At 39.7% G+C, this 24,390-nt stretch overlaps 1 protein-coding gene across 10 annotated transcripts in view; it reads left to right on the top strand.

The window, feature by feature from the left end:
• The window catches only part of nrxn3a (neurexin 3a), a 190,072-nt gene that overhangs the window by 57,825 nt on the left and 107,857 nt on the right, over positions 1 to 24,390 (top strand). For all 10 annotated transcript variants that reach the window (XR_008599903.1, XR_008599902.1, XM_055005560.1 and 7 more), the window contains one exon: positions 23,675 to 23,976. Coding sequence is in view for 8 of the 10 variants with exons in the window: in XM_055005560.1 (XP_054861535.1) it covers positions 23,675 to 23,976 (302 nt within the window). In the remaining 2 variants the exon portion in view is untranslated. The remainder of the gene's footprint in view (positions 1 to 23,674; positions 23,977 to 24,390) is intronic.

Here is a 24,390-nt window from a genome sequence, read left to right as displayed (position 1 = left end):
GAGAAGGTGGTTTCCTGCACCCTTGCCCTTGACTGAGTGATCAAAAACCTTCTTCATCTTGGTGGTGAAGGCATCAAAGGACCTGCAGACCTCTGATGTACTCTCCCAAACTGCATACATATAGATATTCTTAGACTGACAGATGAAGCAAAATATTTTTAAAAGGGTGGGATTGTAGTGGCAGCACTGAGGTGTCAGCAGTGACTCATGGATCAGGTGAGAGGGCCACTTACTGGCACAGGACTTTACTTTGGGCTCCAGGGAGGTCATTACCAGTATACACCTGTAAAATCTGCATATGTCTGATGGTACGAATTGAACTCATCCATCTCTGATGAAGAACAAACGGACTGGTACCACCATTTTCAGTCCCTGCTGCTAGTGTGCCAAAAGAGTGCCCCATTCTTCAAACTGACTTTGTACCATGCAGCACTGGGGAGAGGCTGATAAGAGGCTGTCATTATGATGCAGCAGTGTTGGTTCCCTGTGTTGTCCTCATACTCATTCTGCCGGTAGTGTAGGTTCCTGTCCACAAACTGAGGTGTCATTGATCAGGACCTCCACACCCACTAAGTGTTCCTGATGGGCACGAAAGCACCTTGCCTGACAGCATCATCAATGAGAGTGTGTGATGGTAAACTGCATATCATTTTACCTGTTAATGTACAAAAACACTCTGTAAGGGCAGTCCATTTACCATTTTCCTGCAGTAACACACACACACACGCACACGCACACACACGGGTGCAGAGCTCATTTTCTCAAATGGCGCTTTGTTGGCTGCATAGTGGACGTTTATTGTGTACAGATTTTGATGAACACCTCACCTGACTAAATTTGATCATTGATAAGGTGTGTTTTCATGGATTTGAGTGCATGTGTGCGTGCTGTGTACAGAGCAGATTACCGTGGTGGGCCCTGCTATCTTTATTGGCCAGATGCTCACCATGACACGCCACTCACATGACAGCTGAGAAAGAGAGGGAGCTGTTATCTGTTTCCCTCCAGATCCTGCACTCTCACCTCCCCCATCCCTCCCTCCATCCCATCTTGCCCCTTCAAATTACTTCCTTGCTGGCTCCTGTTTTTTTTTATTTAACTTTCATCTTCAATAATCGATCTGTAGGTTTTTAAAATTATTATCTAAAGACTTAAAGCTGCAATGATAACACTGTATTATGAAGACAAACACACAGTGTCATGGTGGGCTGCTGGAAAAGCAGGATAGAGGATCTACGTGTACACTGAGACTAGGTTAGCTGGTAGATCTGAAAACAAAAGCAGAGGACAGACAGAGAAGGAGGCAGCCTCTGGGCAACAGGACCTCCATAGTGCTAGGTAGCTGAGAGGTTCAATGTTGTCGAAAACCTTTTCTGTCAGGACACTTCCTGAAAGGTCACTCTGGAGAAGAGTTCAGATAAGAGTGCTAACAGGTTCAGTGCTTGGCAACTGGCTGGATGCTAGCAGGCTGGAGGATAGCAAACTGAAAAGTGGCTGCAGGCAAAGCAGACCCAAGCAGGCCGAAGGTTTGAAGTGACGAGCTGATTCTAGATCAGGTAGAAGGCCGGCCGATTTGCTTCATTTTGCAATAAATATGTTTTCTTTTCTGTGATGTTGAACGAGAGGTGAGCGTGGAGGCAAAAGTAAATGACTTTCACCCACAAGACAGGGGTTTGCATCCCATGTGGCACCATTATTCTCAGATTTTTGCAGTTTTCTCTCACTTTGCTGTTAAGTTTAGGAAACATTTTGTCTTGTTTGACACTTTCTTGGTGAAGTTTTGGCACCAAAATTAGGGTTATGAAAAATACCCTGGTGAAAACACAATTCTCCAAAACTTAAATGAGAATGCTGTTAGTTGTTACTCGGCCAAGGAACGCGGCAGAGTTATGTGACTATTGGCGTCTGTCTGTCTGTCTGTCTGTCTGTCTGTCTGTCTGTCTGTTTGTCTGTCTGTCTGTTTGTCTGTCTGTCTGACTAACAGATCTGGATGAAATTTTCAGGGAAGGTGAGAAATGACACAAGGACCAAATGATTAGATTTTGGCAGTAATGTGGCTTATAGTCTGGACCCATGGATTTGTTAAAGATTTCTGTATCGTTGTGAGATAGCGACACGGTGTCACTGTAACCATGACAACAAGTGAACACTACATCAGCTGCCTGCTGACGATCACATGATTGTGATCCTACTACAAATCCACTGATGAGGACTTATAGGGACGTATCCATCGGAAATCATACCAGGAACAACTGATTTAATTGTGGGGGTGTCTCTGAGTCCCATCAATTCCCGCCACCCGCTACATATTTAGGTCACGTGATTCAATATCCATACATAACGTACACACGCAGAACACACGCCTGTGCTCAGCCCAAGGTCATTTTGTTTGTGGGTACATCTATATTAAATGGACATATTCTATGTTGCCGTGATTTCTGATCATCAATAACTAATAAATAAATGCTGCATTTCTAAAGACAAAAAAATGCTGCATTTCTGACAATGTCATATGGGGGAGTACTCTGAGGGCTTTTCTAGTTTAGGATTGCAATTTTGTGAGGATGTGGTTAGGAGAGGTGGTTTGTGGCGAGCAGAATGAAGACCAGGGGGACCCCATGCTGGCCTCAGCGTGAGAGTGATGGGAGAAAACAGGGATCCACGCAAACTCCTTTTTAGATCAGCAGTTTGAGTCACAAACTCAGCCACGTGCAGAACCTGCATAGTCCAGGGACTTGATGAAACTGTCCCTCCCCTCCCATCAGTGTTCATGCTGCCAGTTTGTGTTCGATGTTGGTGGTGAGCGGTCTTCAAAGGTTCATCTCACCTTTCTGAGCTCATCCATGGGTACCCTGCATCCGGTTTCATGCTGGCCGGTCTGTAACCGTCACAGCTGTTTGGTGGCATTCAAAGCTGTCAGCATTGTGACAAATGTGGAGAGACATCTCACCACTTTACAATATCTAGTTGTTGTTTCACTCCAAGCCATCTTTACATACATTTAGCCATTTACAATGTGTAGCTGGATCCTTGTTATTTTGAATTAAAAAAGGAAAACCTCCTCACCACTTCATTTGCTTTTTCACTAAGTCAGTTTTCTTGGACTGTCTTTTGGGTTCCTCCTCCTCTGTTTCTTCCTCTCCTGCTCGTGGAGTGAATGGAGAACAGACAACAAAGGGGTGAAACAAAAGCATTGTTTCAAGAGGAAAATAGGGAAGAGTGGGGAAAAAGATCCTGGTGGGGTAAAATGAGCCAATCAAGACGAGGCATGTGTGGCGTTACACACCAGTGACTCCCACTTTAATACTGCCTCCACCCCCAGCTGCTCAGTGCCCTTCTACACACACACTCACACAGAAAGAGACGACACACACACAGCGGGCTTCATATATCATCCATTCTTTTTTACACGCACCACCACCTATGTAGTATGAGCTTTACCTACACACTCTCTGAGTCACACATACAACACAGCTGGTAAATGTTTGATCGTGTGAACGTGTGAGCTTTTATTTATGAACCTTGTGTGTGTCCAATCTGTGAATCATGTGACTTAAGGAAGATCTGGCTGTAATGATAATAACTGAAAAAGAGCAACACCAGCCGTGTGGTTGAATGATCAATGATCTGAGAAAGCTTTGGTAGCTGTGCGAGAGTTTGACACAAATTCTGTCATAAGATTCTGTAAAACCTACAGAGGACAGAAGGGCTGAGGTTTCTTTAAACCAAGAACTGTCTTTCTCTAACATATAGTTAGTGAAATAAGCTGCTTAAACTGGACTAAATCTTAAATGTTGACTTTTCTATTAACAATATTTTGACGGCACAGATCTGTTTTATAAATGAGAGGATTTGGTGATGACAATGATGGTTGATGATGACATTAAATTCAATATTCTTCTAGCAACTATCAGAAAATATAATAATAATATAATAATGACAGTGATGTCTGTTCATCGTGGATGTTTCCATGACCTTGTATTTTTTAAAAAGTAAATGTTTCCTTAATGACTGCATGGAAAAAAAATCTGCCTTCATGTAAAGAAACGTGCTGTATGTTTCTGTAAACCACGTAAATTGGTAAATTAAAAGAGAACTTAATGCAATACTGATAAAAACTGCCCATACCAGAGTCTGAACAGAATATCTCCAGCTCATCGTATGCACTAAAGGAGTGTCAACATTTTCTAATTGCATAGAAACTCAGAGAAATCATTTTCTGCTGAAGCATTAGTCTGCACAAGACAGACAGAAAACTGCTCTCAAATGGACAGTCAAACAAATCTAATGTTTATTTGATCAGATTAAAATTGGATCAAATTTCACCGTGTCTGTAGTGCAGCTACATGTGGGTTGCAGACCGATCCCAACATTTTCTTGCCTACTCTCCTGTAAGGCCTCTGGAAAGCTGAAACATGCTGCCGTGCAATTTCCTGTTGAACTCTGGACCAATCACCAATCTTTTTCAACATCCTATCAAAACATACATATATTCATATAGCCAATGATGTTTTGGAGGCCTCGTTTCCTACCACGGCAGACTTCCTGTGTTCCTACTGCAGTCTGGTCCACAGCACTCATTAAAGGACAACACCCACCGGGATGAAAGCCTGGCTCAGGGCAGTATGGACTTTAATTGTTGTTATGTTCTCTAGAATTGGATTGCCTGAGTTCTCTAGAACTGAAAATCAGAACTGGAAAATGTTTTTAGAGGCCTAGAAAAGACCTCATGTCATGTTGGGATCAGTTCATCAATCAGCAACAAACCGTTGATGAACTGTGATGTTCATCCACAGCAGCTAGTATCCTCCTCCAACACACACTACCTTTTTAAAGGCTTGGGGTCACTCAGAAATGTCCTTATTTTTGAAAGAAAAACATTGTTTCCAATGAAGATAACATTAAATGAATGATAAATCCAGTGTAGACATTGTTAATGTGGTAAATGACTATTGTAGCTGGAAACGGCTGATTTTTAATGGAATATCTCCATAGAGGTACAGAGGAACATTTCCAGCAACCATCACTCCTGTGTTCTAATGCTACATTGTGTTAGTTAATGGTGTTGAAAGGCTCATTGATGATTAGAAAACCCTTGTGCAGTTATGTTAACACATGGATAAAAATGGGAGTTTTACTGGAAAACAGGATATTGTCTGGATGACCCCAAACTTTTGAATGATAGTGTACATAGATGTGCAAAGTCTCCAACACTCCGAACACCTTTGAAATCTTTTTCTTTATTCACTGTTTGAATGTCTTGTCTCTCATATATTGTTGTTTATTTCTGCCTTTCATACGTGAGTTTAAATTTTTTTTAAATGTAGCATTTGTGCTTTGTCTTCTCCACAAACATAATTTTAGATTAAGTTAATTAAATCCTTGTAGAAACCTAAATCAGTTTTCAATTCAATTAATTTTTTGAAATATACATTTATATCTGCAGTATGTTTACTTTTAAAGTTATTACGTGTTCAACAAATCTGTATGAGATCATGTTATATGAGTGTTAAAACCTTCCCATGTGATGTGGTGCTGTAGAGCCCAGGCATGAGGAGCTGGGGTATTGTGGTGGAAGGGGAGGGGGAGGGGTAGATAGCGATGTGATTATTAGCCCTCCTTGGGGGCTTTTGTCTGGGCCCCATGAGAGAAAGAGGTTAAAGCCACTTAGCCTGAGGAAGGCCTGTCGAGGCCTATTGTGTGTGTGTGAGCGGCTCGCAGATGTGTGTGAATGATGTGTTTCCCTGCTGTGATCTAAAATCACTTAATGTTTTTTAAAACCACCACAAACACATAAAATTAAGGGAAGAAGCAGAAAGCCAAATGGACACAGCTCAAAATGCTGTTCGTCTTAACAAATATCCAAAAGGCCCGAGATGATCTCTACGTATTTTAGAATGCATGTTTTCTCATGGATATTTCTAGTTAATCAAAACATAATAATCATTTTCTATACTGTATGAGAGAAATCACTTCCTAAATATAATTTTCAGGAGCTTTTTGTTTTGGCTAATGGGTTCAGAAACTGTAGAAGAGATACAGGAGATAGACACACACACAAAGAACTCTTAGAAATAACTTCATAAATCATGGAAAATATTTAAACATGGTTCAATAGCAATTTTTGTGTTGAGTTAATATATTTTTTTAAGTAATTCAATTTAAAAGTTATTTTGGTGGTTACTCAAACTATATATAAGCTAGATTTACTCAGTTCATCGCCACATAAATGTGTAATAAATAAATAAAGTGGTTGAATATCATGGAAAAACTACAATATTTAGGAAATATGAAATTATATGATAAAAAAATACATATTACACTTCAGTAAACATAAGAGGCAGCCAGTTTCCCTTTTTTGAATGTCTGGGTTTTTAGCATATTGACTAAATAACATTACAGAAAATCCATTAGAAATTACCAAATCAAATTTATCTGAGCTTTGAGACATCAGCAGCTGAGTGATTAACCCTTAGATGCTCCAGTGACTGGACCAACACTGTTCCATTAGTGGGTTAAAAATGACCCGTATAAGAATCAATGTGTTCTTATGCTATTTTTTGTTCTTTTGGTTCAGAATAATCATTTCTATTATTTGTTTTATATTTTTGTCCACACAAAAATGATTTCATGTTTGAAATATGTTTATTTGTCACTTTTTAACACATTGTGAACATTTTGATGATTGAAAAAGAAGAATATTACACAGAACAGCAGTAGAAGAACGTCAGCATCCATTTTCTTTTCCTCCAGCTGTGGCTGCTCTCCGTCCCTCCATCACTTCTGTAGGATATTATCAATGATAAAGAGCTTGGGGCAGTAATACAAATATTAGAATTCCTTTAAATGTGTAAAACGTAACTTAAAAAATTTAAATGGACTGATATCAAAAATATGTTTTTTGAGGATGATAAAAACGTTGCATTACAAAGATATTATAAGAAAACGACGTCACCGGCTCATTTTAGACCCACTGATGAATCTAGGGCTTAAGATGGAATGGAAGGAGACCTCTGAAGTAATCATAGCTGTGAAGAAGTGTGTGTGGGGTTTTTTTGTTTTGTTTTTTGTTTTACAGATAGGAATGTTTCATGCAATCATGGACAATAAATAATCTAGGGGTCAAAAGTTTAGGGTCACTTAGAAATATTTTTTTTCCAATGAAGATAGCATTAAATGAACAATAAATCCAGTGTAGACATTGTTAATGTGCTAAATGACTATTGTAGCTGGAAACGGCTGATTTTTAATGGAATATCTCCATAGAGGTACAGAGGAACATTTCCAGCAACCATCACTCCTGTGTTCTAATGCTGCATTGTGTTAGCTAATGGTGTTGAAAGACTCATTGATGATTAGAAAACCCTTGTGAATGGTAGTGTATCTGTAGTATAAATCAGTCCAGTTTGATTGTGGTTGAACAGACACCATATAGCTGCACAACAAACAGCGTGTTGGTGGACGAGTGATGAAACATGATCTACAAAAGAAAAAGCAGGTTTGTAAAATCGGTCTGTTTTAGCTCTCACTTTCACTATATTTGACGGCCACTTCTGATTTCATTATTAATGATTTAATTCCTGTAATTATGTTGGTGCTGGAGAACCTTCTTTACGACACGTTGCTTTATTTACGAGTCTGATTTATTCATGAAGGACCTCAAACCCAGACATGCTTCACAGACACAGTGAGAGCCTGTTGCTGCTCAGAGCAGCTTTCTGCGGTGGCTGGCAGGCGTCTCGTCATCCCGACTGAAGTGTCTTCTCATTAGGCCACAGTGTGCACGCAGTTATTAGCCCTGCCAAATCTCATTGTTGGAGACGTGCACGGCTGCTTGGAGACAGTCTGTGGAATGGCCACCTTACAACTGTCCTTCAGAAATGAGTTTAGTGTTGTGATTAATGTGGCCCTCGTGTCATCTGTCCCCTCTCAAAACACAATTATGTCTCTGAGTTAAAGGACAAACTGTCCATCAGGGAAGCATGGTTACAAATCAGAAAGAAATGGTGACTGGCAGTGAAACGGGAGCTGCAGGGATCACGTAGAAATGGGTTTATTCCAGGAGAGACGAAGAAGAAGGAGGCAGAGAGAAAGACAGAAAAAGAATAACAGGGAAAAGAAGAAAGGGGAAAAACACATTCTTATGGCACATAAACAAAATTCAGTCAGTTATCAGTAATTATAGCAAATAAACTAAAGAGGGGAAGATTTTTAAAAACAAGCAAAACTAGTAAAAGCCAACCCCGTCTCCTTTATTTATCTCTTCTAATGTTTCACGGTTAGTTTTATTATTGAATAATAAATCACAGCTTCGTGTTGATGGTTGTGTTCAGGTAACTAAACCTCTAAACCCTGAGCAGTTTCTGGGCCTTTGATTGGTTCCTGTCACATTTTTTACTCATTTTTCAATTCAGTTTAAAATCCTGCTCTAGAAACAGAATGACCATGCTAGAAGAAAAGAACTCAGAAATGTCATCTGTGTTGTATGAAAGTTATTGAACAAACCTGAAAGCAACACGTAAAACATTTTCCCGGGTTCCCACAGCTGTGAGCAACACTGAGGAAAGAACTGTGGCGGTTCAACATTTGATAAAAATTTACTATTTACAATTTATACAATTCACAAAAGAATCTAATAGGGTTATTTTTGACAGATTTTTAATTGACAGGCATATATTAGAATTATAATTGATGAAATATCATGTTTTTTAGCTCACATATGGAATATTTTTTCTGACAAAACACCGATTTTTGTAGTTTTTATAATGAGTTTAATTTGAGCAGTTTTTATAGAGCCTTTCAGACCTGCCAGCAGAATTCAGAGGGTTGAAGCCCTGGTTTGGGATGAGGTGAGATGAGATGGGAGAGACATGTTGGTTTTAATGTTAAGAAAAGATGGTGGTTTGGCCTTTCACTGGACAGAAACAGCCTTTCTGTTCTTAAACCAGCGGTAAAAACAAGTACATCAAATCTTTTATTCTTCATTTTTCCTGATACATTCACAAATCTCCCCCCCCGGTTCTGCTGTAACCATGGTGACCGTCAGCTGAGAAATGGCAACCGTGGCCCTTCATTAGGTATCAACACAGGCTCCGACAGCCCAGATAATAGCCAATAAGGAGCAGTGTGTGTTTGGGGCGGGGGGTTTGGGGATGTGGCCTTATGGTGGGCAGTAAATGAAAAGCCTGCAGGGACCAAGAAAACCTGGCCGTCATGCTTCAGAGAATTATGGCTCCATGTGTGTGTGTGTGTCTGTGTCTGTGTGTGTGTGTGTGTGTGTGTGTGTGTGTGTGTGTGCGTGTCTGTGTGTGTAACAACGGATGGTGTCATCATTCACTAGTGCATATGTGGGAAGACGTGCACATGTGAACGTGCACACATGCATGCATGGATGCCTCATGTGCACACGCATATGCTCACACACCCTGTGAGCGTGCACATACACACACACACATACACACATACACACATACACACACACACATGCACACATGAAATAAATACGTTTTTAAGGTTCAAAATTTGGCATAAGGAAATAAGAAAAACAAAGACGAAAAAGAAACTATATCCAAGGCTGAAAGGAAAAATATTATTATTATTATTTTTATTATTATTATTATTATTATTATTATTATTATTATTATTATTATTATTATTATTATTATTATTATTATTATTATTATTATTATTATTATTACTAATAATAATAATAACAATAATAATTTTAATAATAATAACAGAATAGAATGAATACAATGCTTTTAATTGTCATTATACACACACAATGAACAACGAAATTAAAGACAACTCTTGTGGTGCAACGTACAAAAAAAGACCAAACAGTTAAAAAAAAGCTGAGCTGATAAGCTGATAAGACAGTGAGAAGAACAAGCATGACAACAAACGGCAGAGATACACTGTACTGTTGACAATTCATTGAAAACAGCTGTTTTAATTTTATTTGTTAATAATAATAATAATACATGGAACAGGTTATACAGGTGTTAGAGTAGATTTTACAGTTTCTAAGTGAATAAAGTAAAATATTCTGTGATGTTTGAATCCTGGCTTTAAACACTACATTCATATTTAATTCAATTCTTTACCATGCTTTCATTTGTGTTTTTGTTTTAGCTTCTGGATTTTTGTACTTTGTATTGTTGTACTTGTTTTCTTGGGATTATGTTGTTTGTTTGTTTGTTTGTTTGTTTTTACATATATACACTACCGTTGAAAAGTTTAAGGTCACTCAGAAATGTCCTTATTTTTGAAAGAAAAGACGTTTTTTCCAGTGACAATAACATTAAATGAATCACAAATCCAGTGTAGACATTGTTAATGTGGTAAATGACTATTCTAGCTGGAAACAGCTGATTTTTAATGGAATATCTCCATAGAGGTACAGAGGAACATTTCCAGCAACCATCACTCCTGTGTTCTAATGCTACATTGTGTTAGCTAATGGTGTTGAAAGGCTCACTGATGATTAGAAAACCATTGTGCAGTTACGTTAGAACATGGATAAAAGTGGGAGTTTTGTCTGGGTGTCCCCAAACTTTTGAACGGTAGTGTATGTATATGTAAATATGTTTACAGGAATAAGAAACATCCATCCCAACACACTTCATCCGTACACACTACATCTACAGTAAATACACAGTGTGCTCATGCTTGACTTTAATTGCAGTCAAAGAGTGTCACTATTGTGACGTCATGTAATGGGGTTACTGCTGAGCCTGAAGAAGGCAGAAAGGTGGAGGACAATTAGAGTCTATTTCTTGCTGTCAGAGAGCTGCTGGGTTAGATTTCTTACCCCTCCGAAGCCCTTAGTCCATAAAAATCCTGCAAACTATTTTATGAATTACAGCAAGCATTTTCATTGGACAAATTAGCAGGTAAATAACTGTTGTGCACGATGCCTGCCATGAGTTTGTCATTCAGACTCCTGGTTTAGAGGAATGGAACCTTTTAAAGCACTGGATAAAGCAGCCTTTTTGTGTCTCCTTTCCAAATACTTGGACCTTTTCAACAACTTTTATTAGCTACTGATAAAAACAACTCAGAACTGAACTTTTTTTTTTATGAGGGAACTTTTTGTGGTTAGTTTAGTTTCAGTATGGTGTTAATCTATGTCCGAGTCATTAGACTCTACTGGTCATTTAGATGTTTTTATGTGGGATTACCAAATGAAATGATAGTGAGAGTGTGAACCCCTGCACTCCTGGATCAGGTGGCACCAATCGGTTTAGCAGTCCTAAGGCCCATGAGTGTGTGTGTGAGTGTGTGTGAGTGTGGAGACGCCATTGTCTGAACAGCTCAGTCTCAACTCTGTGGACGCTATCAAAATGGCAGGATTCCTCCTTTTCTTCCTGGGATGTGACGCCTCGGTGCTTCCATCCCCCTCCTGCCTCACTGTGTTTCAGCTCCTCACCGCTGTTTGCTGCAGACATCCCAACGCACCGTTGGTCAAGCCACCGAACAAATGGAAATCCACCAGCATGCTGAAATTACTGATGGTTATCTCCCACCCCTCCACCACCTTACTTACTCCCGTTCGGTCCCTTCTCTCCTGCCTCCTTCAGCCTTCCAGCACCAACAAGCCTCCCTCAGATTAGTCTTTTCAGTGTAGAGGGATGAGGATTCCGTTTTTCCCTCTTCTTTATTCCCTGTCTATATTTATCAGACATTCACATTCAGTGACCCATTATGTTATTCAGAGATGCATGGCCCTTACTACCCAACACTAAATCATACCCAGTGAAGCTGCGCAATTTAGTAAAGGAGTCATTATTAAATGATATATTCCAATTATCACTGAGGGCATTGCAATAAAACAAACATTATGCTTGCTTGTGTGTCAAGAAAAACTGTACAGATTGTTACCAACTGTAAAACATATTTCTCAACTCAAACTAGCGTAAGTAATCCATAATTTGCATCACTAGTGAACTGAAAGACAACATTCTTTCCAGATTCTTTCCAGGTCTTTCCAGATGTTCTTCTTGCCAGCTATGTTTTCTCTTTCCTCCCAAAGCGTTCCCAGGTCAGATGAGATATGCAATCCCTCCAGTAGGCATTCCAAACTAGATTCCAAGAATATATTGCAATTATTATTCATTATGATGAACAATTTAGTAGAGAAGTAATTATTCAATGATTTGAGTCATTCCACAACTGGAGGACATTTTATGTCCCACCCATCAAATTTTAAATAATCCATGTAGAAAACACTAAAACATGCAGTAGTTGTGTCAATGTACATGTGGCACAGTGGAACAGTGGTTAGTACTGTCGCCTTGCAGCTAGAAGATCCCTGGTTCGTGTCTTCTCCAGGTTCTCCATCTTCCTCCCACAGTCCAGAAACATGCTGAGGTTAATTAGTGATTCTAAATTGTCTGTAGGTGTGAATGTGAGTGTGATTGTTTGTCTCTATGTGTAGCCCTGTGATAGGCTGTTACCTGTCCAGGTGAACCTTTACCCTCAGTCAGCTGGGTGTGTAGATGATGGATGGATGTTTCATTTGGTGCCTCCAGTAATCTTTTACATCTCCAGTTTTGTAGCACCTTTTCTTTTTCTTTTTTTTGAGGCCATCATGTAGTACGTATGAGATCAGAATGCACTCACTGGGGCGCAAAATCACTTCTTTGGTGTGGTTCTTCACATGTATCAATGTCTCTGAGAGACAAAAATAGAGATTTGTTTGAGCTTTTGTGCAATTTATATGCAAATATTGTATCATCATACTCTATATAATTCTAGTTTGTTTGTTTTTACAGTGGTGTCCCAAATATCTGAGACTTGTTTTGCATTTACTTCAAATTTAATAACAATCAAAAAATAATAATTCCAAATGAAAATATCAGCGTAACAATGTGAATGAAAAGTTGAAAGTCTAGTGGGAGCAGGACATTTAGTAAGAGAAGAAGCAAATCTCTGTCTGTGTGTCTTCACAGGAGGCCTTCAGGTCCAGTGTTGAGTGTAGGTCACCTGTTCAGAATCTGATACACAAAAAAACCCTGAGAATAACTGTTTTGATTTTGACACTTCCATGTTTCATAACATTTCTCTCACAATCACAGTGCTACTAAGTGAGCAATGCTCTTCTGGAAACTTGAGACACAGACATATTCCAGTGGTCGATGTTTGAGTTTCTGATGAGTTGATCAAATCCACCTTCATGTGTCCTTTTGTACAGAGGTAATGTTATTACCACAAATGTTTAATTCTGACTATGACCTGGACATAGAGTACATTTTGAAACACTTTTTCATGTATGACAGATTTTTAGTGTGGTCCTCTGGACATATACATGAACAAAACTTTACATACACTTGTGAAGACCATGTTTAACAAAATGCATGATTTTGTTTATTCATGTATTTTTTTGCGACACATAGGTTTCAGTGCTTCCATTGTAGAAAATTTAGAGTTATAGGAGATATCGACAACTCAGAAGTGCCATGTTAAACATCTTTGTGCCTCTCAGCTCACTGTGTTGATGTTTGGGACTGGTCTTTCTCTGTATTTGCTTTATTTCTGTCTCAACCTCTCTTTTCCCAAAACGAAATAAAATAATAATCCAGAAAAGCTTAGTTAAATTCCTGGATCCATCATTTACAACGATTGATTTGTAATTGATTTTCTTCCAAAATGTGACCACATACTGAACCCTTGTAGGTTTACTGTAGTGCTGTGTCCCAGTAAAAACTACAAGACTGAGAGCTTCAGGACACGTGCCTTCATCGCAGCTTCACTGACTGTGGAAATACAAACAGGGGATTTAATTAAACAACCGTGAAGCTGATTTTCTTTTAGTGACATTATACTAAAGTTCACACAGTTTGCATGCATTTAAAAGCAGCAGCTCCTGGACTGTAGCTGCTGGCAGGGCGTTACATGACATATTCTATATATATATATATATATATAAGTGCATAAGAGAAGTTTAGAGATTCTCCTGAGCCCTTAAAGATGCTCTGACCTTAAATTCACTACCCGATATGAAAGGGTATAACAGGGTATTCCAGGGATTTAGTCTTGATCTTCCACACAATGCAGAGACTAACAAGAAACAGATGAAAGCAAAAGCACTTGCCACAGCAGAGGAAGCGGATATAGCCTGACTTGTAGGACTTTACAACAGTCCAGCTCCAAAAACACTGTGATACTGCCATAATAACAATACTTCCGTAATGCATCCTCTTCTTTCCACCTCCATACCTGCAGTTTAGAAGGGAGGCCACATGTTTGAACATTTATACCTCAAACCCAAACTACAACAACAACAACAACATGATGAAGCCTGGTTCAGATCCCTGCAAAGCTGCAGAAGATGTAATGAAACTGTTTTTACTCAGAGATACTAATAACAAGGAAGCTCACGTGTGTGTTAAGTGTTTACAGTGCATCTTTAATAGTTGATATAGCCTCATGTTCTACAGAAAGACACAGTGGTTTCCTGTGAAAAGCCACAGCATTGAGGCTTCAAACTATCCCTATGAGTGCAGCTGTAATCCAGAGAGCTACAAATGGAGGTGGAAGGCAGCCATTTTGTGCCTCTCTAGCACGTCCACTTCCTGTGTTCTGGTTCGTCTTCTTTGATGTCGTACTTGAACAGCTCCACTCGACGTGTCGGCGGTGTGCAGTTAGCGTACATGCTGTTTCACATCACCCACCCTCCCAAGTGTCTCACACGATTCTAATTTACAGTCCCTACCCTGCGAGAAAGGAAGAATCCAGCGATCGCATTCATATTCAGCACAGCTCCAGATAATGCTTCCCTCCCTCTGCTGCTCCTTTCCTCCTCCACTCCTCCACCAGCATGTCCACCACTGCTTTGTCTCAGGATTTTAGTAAGAGTGCGGCCTGGTAGATGAACAGACTAACCTCTCTTCTGCCTGTAATGCGCTGCTGCCAGGTGAGAGGGAGATAGAGAGATACAGAGAGACGGTGTTGGGCTTGTTCAGGTGAATTTGAATAGAATTATTCCTGTACCAGCTCTTTTAAGTAAAGACACCAGATGGTCCACCCAGGAGTTTCTAAATGCTCTCACCTGAGCTGATGCCAGATCACGCTTCCATAAAGTCAGTGTGTGTGCATGAGTGCATCTTCATTTGTGTCTCTTTATTTTCAGGTTAGATGTAGAGTGTGTTTGAAATGATTCTAATTGTTTTTTGGCCCTTTTGAACTGTAGTGTATGTCCAGTTTTAAAACTCTAAGATCTGGCTCATGGTGATCGCAGTAACAAAGTCTGGCAGGAATCAACCAGTGGAGAAGAACTGAATGCAGATAGTGGTCTTTCTTGTTTTGTGGCCTTGATGAACAGTGTTTTGTTTGTGTTAATATTTTTTTGTTGCATTTGGTAATTTTAATGCATATCTAGCCGGCCTTAGATTTGACAGAATAGCAACAATCAATAATAAAATTTGGCTTGAGATAAAACTGTCTTTTTAATATAGCTGCAAGTGTTTTCATTGTGTCTAAATATCAATTATTTTGCAAAGAAAGGATAGGATGATCTGGAAGGCATTACAAAACACATTTCCTATTATTACCTTAAAATACATTAATGCTTTAGCTTTCCACTCTTCAGGGTTTCATTTAATGATACAGAAAGTGGGTGGGTAGAGACAAAGAGGTGTCTTAAGCGGTCAAGTAGAGTGACAAGTCGACTGTCTGATGAAGGCTGAGAGGAGGCTGAGCAGAAGATAGTCGAAGAGGTAATGGCCTTGAAAAAAGGCAGAAAGACAGGTCATCAGCTGCTTAAACAAATGACCCATGCTGCTGTTTTCCCTGAGAACATAGTCTCAAATGTGTGGTAGGAATTACAATTTAAAAAAGAACTGGTGACAGATTGATGAATCAATAGGTGGATGTGTTTTAAGGTGGAACAGTGTCACTATTATTGCTGTTGATGTATTTGTTAATAATGATGGCTGCCTCTTATAATGGAGTTTTTGTGCACTTTCTATGAAACCCATAGTTAGTCTTTGTCCTTCACATTGTTCAAGCTGTCACACAAACTCTGATTTCACTAATTACCCCAGAGCCAAGTCAAAAGTACCTAACTGTTTTTGACTATCACAGTCCAACTTTTCACTTGCTCTGACAATAATTTCTATCTGGAATCTTAACAGGTCATTTCATAACCAGGCTGATTGGAAACTACAGATGTACTGTATTTAGTAATCACATGTTTTCTACTCTAACTCTGTTGTAAATATTATTAATTTAGCTGTCAGACTTCTTGGTTCTACATCAACACTGGTGAACAGAGGCTATGGACATTAACAAATTGGAAATAAGAGACTGTGTTTTCATTACTCAAGCCGGTGTTTCTCCGACTGTCGCACTGTGACCAGGGCTTCACTGAATCTATTGCATGAGGGACAGAAATGACTGCTCCACATCTGATTTATTATAATCAGTCATGCATAAGTGTGCAAGAAAATCCCCGTGTCATAAATCATGATGTCACTCAATTATGTATGAGGCAAAGACTTACTTATTGCAGAATCATATTCAGACTGCAACCATTACCCTGGTGCCGCTGAGGCCTGTCCTGACATTAAAGATTCATACAAAACAATCCGCATAATTCATTTACCAGGGCTTTTCAGTCATTTATCATACCCATATACTTAACCATCACCTAAAGCTGTCAACGATGAAGCAGGCTCTGAGTTCCAGACACATCTGGGTTTAACTCTGTGTTAATGTCTGAGGCGGTGTAGATTTGTGAAGTGAATATTTCAGTCCAGTCTTACTCCCAACTTGACACGTGCTGCTGCTTCCTCAGGACCCCTTGGTGATTACCTGGTACCCTTTGGGGTCAATGTAACAATGTGAAAAAGAGAAAAAGTAAGTGAAAATAAGATTTAAGTCACTAAATAAAATGACACTAAGCGTAAAAAAAATAATGATCTGAAACCGGGCACAAACTTCAGTCTCCTGGGGGAGCTATAAGTCTTGTGACTTACACCACATCCACCCCTCCAACCTGCTTATGAAGCTGTTTTAAATAGCAGAAACCATATGTCTAGCTGCATCAAATATCGACGTGGGTGGTACTGATGCTAAAGCACAACTTATGTGTATCTGTAGCTTTGACAAAATGCCAGTATTGGACACCCTGGGAATGACAATGAGTTGGTGTTTCCAATAACAAAAATTCAGGAATCACTGATCACCTATGAAGAAGTCTGCCAAGAAAATGGCAGAAATGTCTGAAGAAAGATCAGCTATGCATTTCATGCAGGATTTATTCTATGTGATCTGCATGTTGAATGATCTGATCAGAAGCCATTCCCCCTCACACATTAATCACATGTAGGGTAGGTGGTGTCTGTGCTGCAACTACCTGAAAATGCCACTCCAACATCCACTTCATGCTATGATTGTGAGAGATGAAGAGTTTTTAAATGCTAACACTGTTCTCATGGTGAAGTTTTTATGTTGCCTTTCAAGCAGTCCAACGTGGTCAAACAACATAACATAAAGACTAGTCTTCATGAGACATACCTTTGTAAGAAACAAATACGGAGTGTCATTAAAGTCCATCTTTCACGTGAACGGAGAAGTACCAGTTCAATTCTTCCTTCTTTCAACAAGCCATATTCAAGGTTTGGAGGAAAAAAAAAATTAGAGTTAATGAAATTTTCTGTGTGTCCAGACTTTAGGGACCACCTGTAGTATTGTTTTCCAGTACTAGTTCTAGGACCAATAGTACACTGTGTAAAACCCTGTGTGATTGTTGCTGAATTGGTGAAAAAAAACAGAATAGTTAAAAACAACAACAGCAACGTTTGAAACGGAAAATAAGCTACAGATTTATTTATAACAGATTTGGATAAAAAGTTGGATAAAAGGCATAAATGTACTTCTTTGCCACCTGGAGTGTACAGCATTCTCTTACCTTCCAAATATAAGGGAGATTTACTGTGGTCATAACTTTTGCTTCTGCTACCTCTCCCTCTGACATCTTTATGGATGACCCCTCGCAGGGCTCATTCAAGCTCATCCATCAAATAAAGGCTCCAAATAGAACAGCTTACGGATGCCATTAAAACCATTATGGGCCGATAACAATCTCCTCACTTCATCCTCATTTCAGTCATAAAGAAGTTATATTCATTCTCAGTTCATTACCATTCCATATTTCAGCAAAATGACACCGGCTACCTTACCGGATGACTGTAATCCTGGACTGAAATCTTGATTTAGTGTATTATCACTTCTATAAAACAGAAGTGGTACATGCATGTGTTGTATATTTTGAATATCTGCTACAATAGATTTCTTTTCGGTTATATTTAGTCTTTTTCAGCTTTTCTTTTACACTTGCATGTGTGTCTGCTATCTGAAGCAGGGCGGTGTCCTTATTCAAGCCCCGCAGGTATCCTTGCTTGTGGATGAACTGGCATGGTTCCTCTTGAGCTTATTCATCTCCGATGAAGCTGTTTTGTCCTCACAGTGGGTTGTAGATGGAGGGAGAAGCAGGGATGCTTTCCCACCTTAGGGGAGGCATGCTGGAGACCAGATGCTGCTTGACTTTGCTCAACCCAAAAGTTTGTTGACAGAAAACAGAAAAATCTTATTATTCTTTCTGCAGGCATGACTTATGTAGATGTTTTCCAGTGGGTGTGAATTCTTCATAGCTTCTGACAATGCCAGAACTGTAGTGCTTATTGCTTCACTCTCAACAGCCTGACACAGTCTAACAGAATCCTGAGCAGGGTCAGACATCGCCTGTTCCGTACCTCATCTGTGACCTCAGTCCTGTGCTTATTGCTATGAGTGGGGGCTGAGATCACAGGACTACTCATGGTGTATTTTACCAGCCTGGTCATTTGTGTCTCCACATCTGGCCACAAGGAAAGCTAGTTGAGGTTAGCTAGTAGGACTAGGTCTGGTTACCAGTTTGGTTTTCAGTTGGCAAAATACCTAGAGACTCTCATACAAAGAAACGCTAACAGAACCAATCCAGGACACAACACAAACAAACATTCACATCTATGGCTAATTTAGAATCACCAGCTACATAACATACATGTGGCATCGACCAGCTGGTTTGAACCCAGAGCCTTCAGTGTTTGATAAGGAATCTTTTATTTCTGTGAGGCTTTTGCTGCACTCCTGGTCATTGTGAGATACATCTACCTTCCAGTAAACAGTCCTTTGGTTTATATTTCCACAAACACTATATCACACATTCCTACACAGCATGGCTAAGTTCCAGTGGCAACTACTAGTTTTCTTTTGAAAGGAAGGAGTTAGTCCAGAAAGGGTTTTAATGATGTTCTGAGGGCTGCTACTAGCATTTCTTTTAAACACGAATGCAAATTACACCTCTTGCTTGTGAACACATCTCTAATTTTGCAGTACTTAGCTTCACTTTCCTTTGAGGCTTTTGTCCTTTTAATGGTTCCTTTCTCAGCTCCACACGTCTTTTTTTTTCTCTCTTTCACCTGTAATGTGCTTTTTTAAGCATACTGCTTAGCCTTGCACCACCACAGTCCAAGACATGCAAATGCCATAGAATTAGGTTAAAAGCAGGCAGGGGGCTGATGCTTTACAGTTCTGAGTAAATGTAGCTGTCCTGTGTTGCACCATTCCATTTTACATGTTTAATGGCCAGTCTGGATCTGCACAAGTATGAAGACATGACTTACTAAGAGTGTTTCCCAATAATTATATGTTTATTGTTTATTATGAGAGGTGGGAAATACTATGGAGGAGATTTTTTCAAGCTTCTCGTGTTCCTTCTTCCTGATGTTGCTGTCTTTTGGGATTGCTACATATATCACTACCACCTTCTTCTGCTGTTTAACTACCACCACAATGTCTGGATGATTAGCCACTATCAGTCTGGAAGTCCCACATAGTTCCACGTATGCAGTCCTTGGTTGTAGACCAGCAACGTCTCAGTGCCTCCCTGGAACCAGTTTTCCTGGCCGAGAGCTACGCGGCTAAATGGCTGTTGAAATGCAAAGAACTTGTTGGACTTAAACCTCCAACTAGCCCTCACACTGCCCTGATGGAAATATATGAAAGGTTCTACAGAGAACGGCGTTTTTATGGGGTAATGGTTCCACCCAGAATACTCTCTGGGGATTCTATCTAGATCCTTCTGCATTTTTTATGGTGTTAATGTGGCACTATGTTTAAGTTATGCTTTAAAATAGTTGCCCCCCATTTAATTTTATCTAAGGCTGAAAACTACAAGATTAACTACTGTTTCATTATACATTTTCCACTATCATAAGGGTTACAGTGTGTTTTGAGGTAAGATGCAATACTCATTTATGCCAGGAGGGGGCGCTTGGTGTTTTGGGGATCAGTAGCTGACGCCGTAGAAGAAGTCTAGTCAGTAGGTGATCTGAGTAATGTAACTGCACCAAGCTCCTGTAGTCACATTAATGTTGCATCTTTTTGCAGTTCCTGCAAAATAAATGTGTTGCACCAAGGAAAAGTTGGCCCATCTTTCTCAGCCGTGTAACATTAATGACAACCCAACCATTTGCATTCCAAGATTCCATCCTGAATTCACAAAGAGGACTCTAAAAATAGCCCTTTTATAAGTGTTTTCACCTTCATGTTTTCTGAAGATTCTACATAGAACCATATTTTATTCTACAGAGTGTTTGGGTTCTGGAGGAACCGGTCAGAAGTGAGCATTGGACCAGCGTAATCAGCAACATGGGAGACAGGACACAAGCCAGGCACATCAGGTCCTCCTCAGCAGGTGAATTCATGTAATCTCCAGCAACGGTAGCATCACAGAGAGGAAGGAGAAAAAAGGACAGCATCATGCCAATGTCCACTTACTACATCAGATGAATCATAAGCCAGCAAACAACAAAGTAATGCAGAGTCCAGTGATAGCAGTAGGAGTATGGGCACATGATAGTGGTGACAGACTGTCCTCCACCTCCGATGCTCAGAGCCTCCACTGGCTCACAGTCAGGTGAAACTAAGGGAATCCCACAAAGCAACAAACAAATGCTAGAATTTCAATTACCAGTCTTCCACCATGAAAGTCCTTGACGCCTGAATTTATTTACAATTAAACTAAAAAAAAAACTTTTGCGTGTTTTTGCTTTCCAGCTGATGCTAAAATAAGTGGAGATTGTTAACATTACACAGAGAACATATATACAATAATAACAGATATATAATAATTAAGTCCCACTCTGACCGGTACTACCAGAAACCAGCGCTTGCAAAAGATTCTGAGGTATGTATTGAATATGCACAAACCGGTATTGGTGCAATGGATACGCTATCTCAGCTGCAGTCTGAATGAAAGTGGTATGATGAGAATTTGCGACAATAGGCGCCAAGGAGTTAAAGTCCTCTTCGCTTGCTAAAGTACAGTATTAGATTTAGCTTACCCTGATTCTCACCCACTTCATTTTACCCTCTAGTATCAGTACAGACACTGACAGGTAATACACAATGTGTGAATAGAGTGAAGGAGAGTGAACAAACTTGTAATCAAGGGTAGGTAGTAATTACCTTAGGGTTATTTATGTAGGGGTAAAGACAAATGTCTCTAAGTCTGCATGCTTTCTCTGTTTTAGGGTATCATTTCAAATCCTATATGTGCTAAATGGTTCTGGCTCCTCTGACATATTTACTTTGTGTCTCTTTGAAATCATAGTAAAACATATGTTTTATCTAAATTTGACTTCAACTTTCAACTACACTAAGCTGACAGTATTATATAACTCAGTCTGTAATTCTGCTCTGTTCTGGGTTGCTGCCAGGGTCAAATCCAAGTGAAACTATCCGATACCAAATTATGGCCTCCCTCCAGAAACTGTAGTTCCAGTGGTCCACACTAAACTAATGTGGTGGCTTAGTAGGTAAAAGTACAGCAGTACCTTTCTGAAGATTTAATATTCAAGACATAACCGTTCCCCCTGAGAGCACATGTACTCCATGATAAATACACCTGTACTCTTTGCCACTCTATAAGACTTCTGTTAACTGTGGTACATCATGTATTAGAAATTCTTCAAATAAATACGACCTTCAACAGACAAATGCTCCTTAACTCAACTTTTACCTCTGTGATCTTCCCAAAGCCTGCAATAAATACACTCAATGTATCTCACAATGGAAGAACCAGTTAACATAGTGTCAGGACACATTTAACTGTGGAATGTTATGAAATGATGGTAAATATATTAATTATGGAAGAACACAAGTATAATAAATGTATTAAAAGGATTCCAGATGCATTTACTTTAAATCTGCCACTGGAACATGGGAATGAAAATGGATCTTAGTGGAACCAGTAGTCCTACGAAAAACCATTACAAAACCCTTTCTTCAAAGAAGATTTTTAAGAAGCCAGTGGTTCTTGGTAGACCCTTCAGGAAAAACCCCTCTGGAAGCCTTACTTTCGTTCATGCACTAATCTCCTTGGCCCATGTGATTCCTCTAAGGAGGTATGGTTGCTCACTTACACTGTGAGTACTAACAGGAACAGGGAAAGTAAAAGCACGTGAGCTGGACTTTAACTGGGTCTTGCAACGATAATGATCAGTTCATTTTCATATTTTACCTCCAAAGGCTACAGAACAACACCCTGAAGCCTACACTCCCCCATCACACGTTGAGCTGAGAGTGGTCTGTGTTGTATGGGATGAAGTCTGCTTCAGAAACAGACGCCTGAGGTACCTGCTTTAAGAAGATGAAAGCAGAGGCCATTTTATTTCGACACAACACCCACGTGGAAACTCATTAAAGCTGCATTCTTGTAGTATTTTGGTGGCGGTGTGCAGGATGGCCTGGAATCCAGTATTTTTGTTACAGAGACGCTGAGTTAATTGAAGATGATCTCACAGATAGCGACTCCTGACTGGAGCATTTTTCTGTGTTATCCCTCTGCTCTCCACTGCCCTTTCCTCTCTTCCTTTCAGCAGTTTTCTGTTTTGTTTCTCCTGAATTGCCATTCTCCTTGTGTCAAGGTCATGAATGCAGTCAGAATCTCTGTACCTCACTGGATATCTTTGGTTCTCTCTCTCTGATCTCAAGCATAACCACAGCATCTGTTTGACAGGAAATGGCAATTTCACTGGCAAGATTAGACCTTTGATGTTGTTCTATGATAGCTCTTTGTGGTCTCAACTACGTTTCTCTGTGTCACACGCTGAATATCTCTGAAGGTTCTCATTTTCTAGACCAAGTAGATAGTGATTTTTACTTGATTTTACTCAGCTGAAGGTTAAAGAAAGTATAAATGGATTTATTTGCCTGATTATTTTTTTTCTCCATCTTTACCCAGCAGCTTAAATGTTGGATTGTTTTTCTACAGTAGAACACTAATACAAAATATAGTGTAAACTTAGTTAAACCACTGTTGTAGACCCAAAACCTAAAAGCATGAACAATGTTGGTTGACGGGTTTAGTTAAGGAATGGTGCCAGTGTTCATACTTATTAAATATTTAGTGATTAGGTCTGTGAATTGGAAGGACATTGAATGATTTGTGAATATAATGACATGTTCTTTTTCACAAACTGTAACCGTCTTATGAATTTATTCAGAATTTATTGGCATCGTTTTGTCCCTTTTTTATCCTCGTCTGTCCATGCTATACGCTGTCTATGCTGTCTGATCAAAGATATGTTGTTACTTACACATATTTTTTTCCTTTTCTCTACAGCAAGAGAAGAGAACGTGGCCACTTTCCGAGGCTCGGAATACTTCTGCTACGATCTGTCCCAGAACCCCATCCAGAGCAGCAGCGACGAGATCACGCTTTCCTTTAAGACGTGGCAGCGCAACGGCCTCATCCTTCACACCGGCAAGTCAGCTGACTATGTCAACCTGGCCCTGAAGGATGGAGCCGTCTCCCTGGTCATCAACCTGGGCTCCGGGGCCTTTGAAGCCATCGTGGAGCCGGTCAATGGGAAGTTCAACGACAACGCGTGGCATGACGTCAAAGTGACCCGCAACCTTCGGCAGGTAAGGCGCAGTGGAGGGGTGTTTTCTGTGAAAGAGTGAATGATGTGGATAGTTTGTTATCTTAATGAATGCTGTTGATGATGATGGCAGGTACTTGCTTCACAGTAATTAACTTCTAAGTTTAACAGTAGAGTGGATGCCTTTATGTAAAAATAAAATAGTTATAATCATGTAACTCAATACTACAAAAGTTATTACTGAGATTTGAACCTTTCCTTAGTTGTGGGGCGCATGTTGGACACCTTTGCTTTAAGCAGATGGAGTCATCGTTCAAATTAAACATACTACGTTAGTTGGCTGTAATTTGATGTTTTTTTTTAAATTTGTATTTTAATGTTTTTGTCTTTGAAAACATCTGATGTAAATCCGGTGCAAACTTCACCTGGATGTTCCTGTGTTATGTTCCTTTATAAT

This window comes from Amphiprion ocellaris, chromosome 20 (genome assembly GCF_022539595.1).
Source record: "Amphiprion ocellaris isolate individual 3 ecotype Okinawa chromosome 20, ASM2253959v1, whole genome shotgun sequence".
NCBI classification, from domain to species: Eukaryota; Metazoa; Chordata; class Actinopteri; family Pomacentridae; genus Amphiprion; species Amphiprion ocellaris.
The sequence above is the reverse complement of the archived record's forward strand: the minus strand, read 5'-3'. Positions and strand labels throughout refer to the sequence as shown.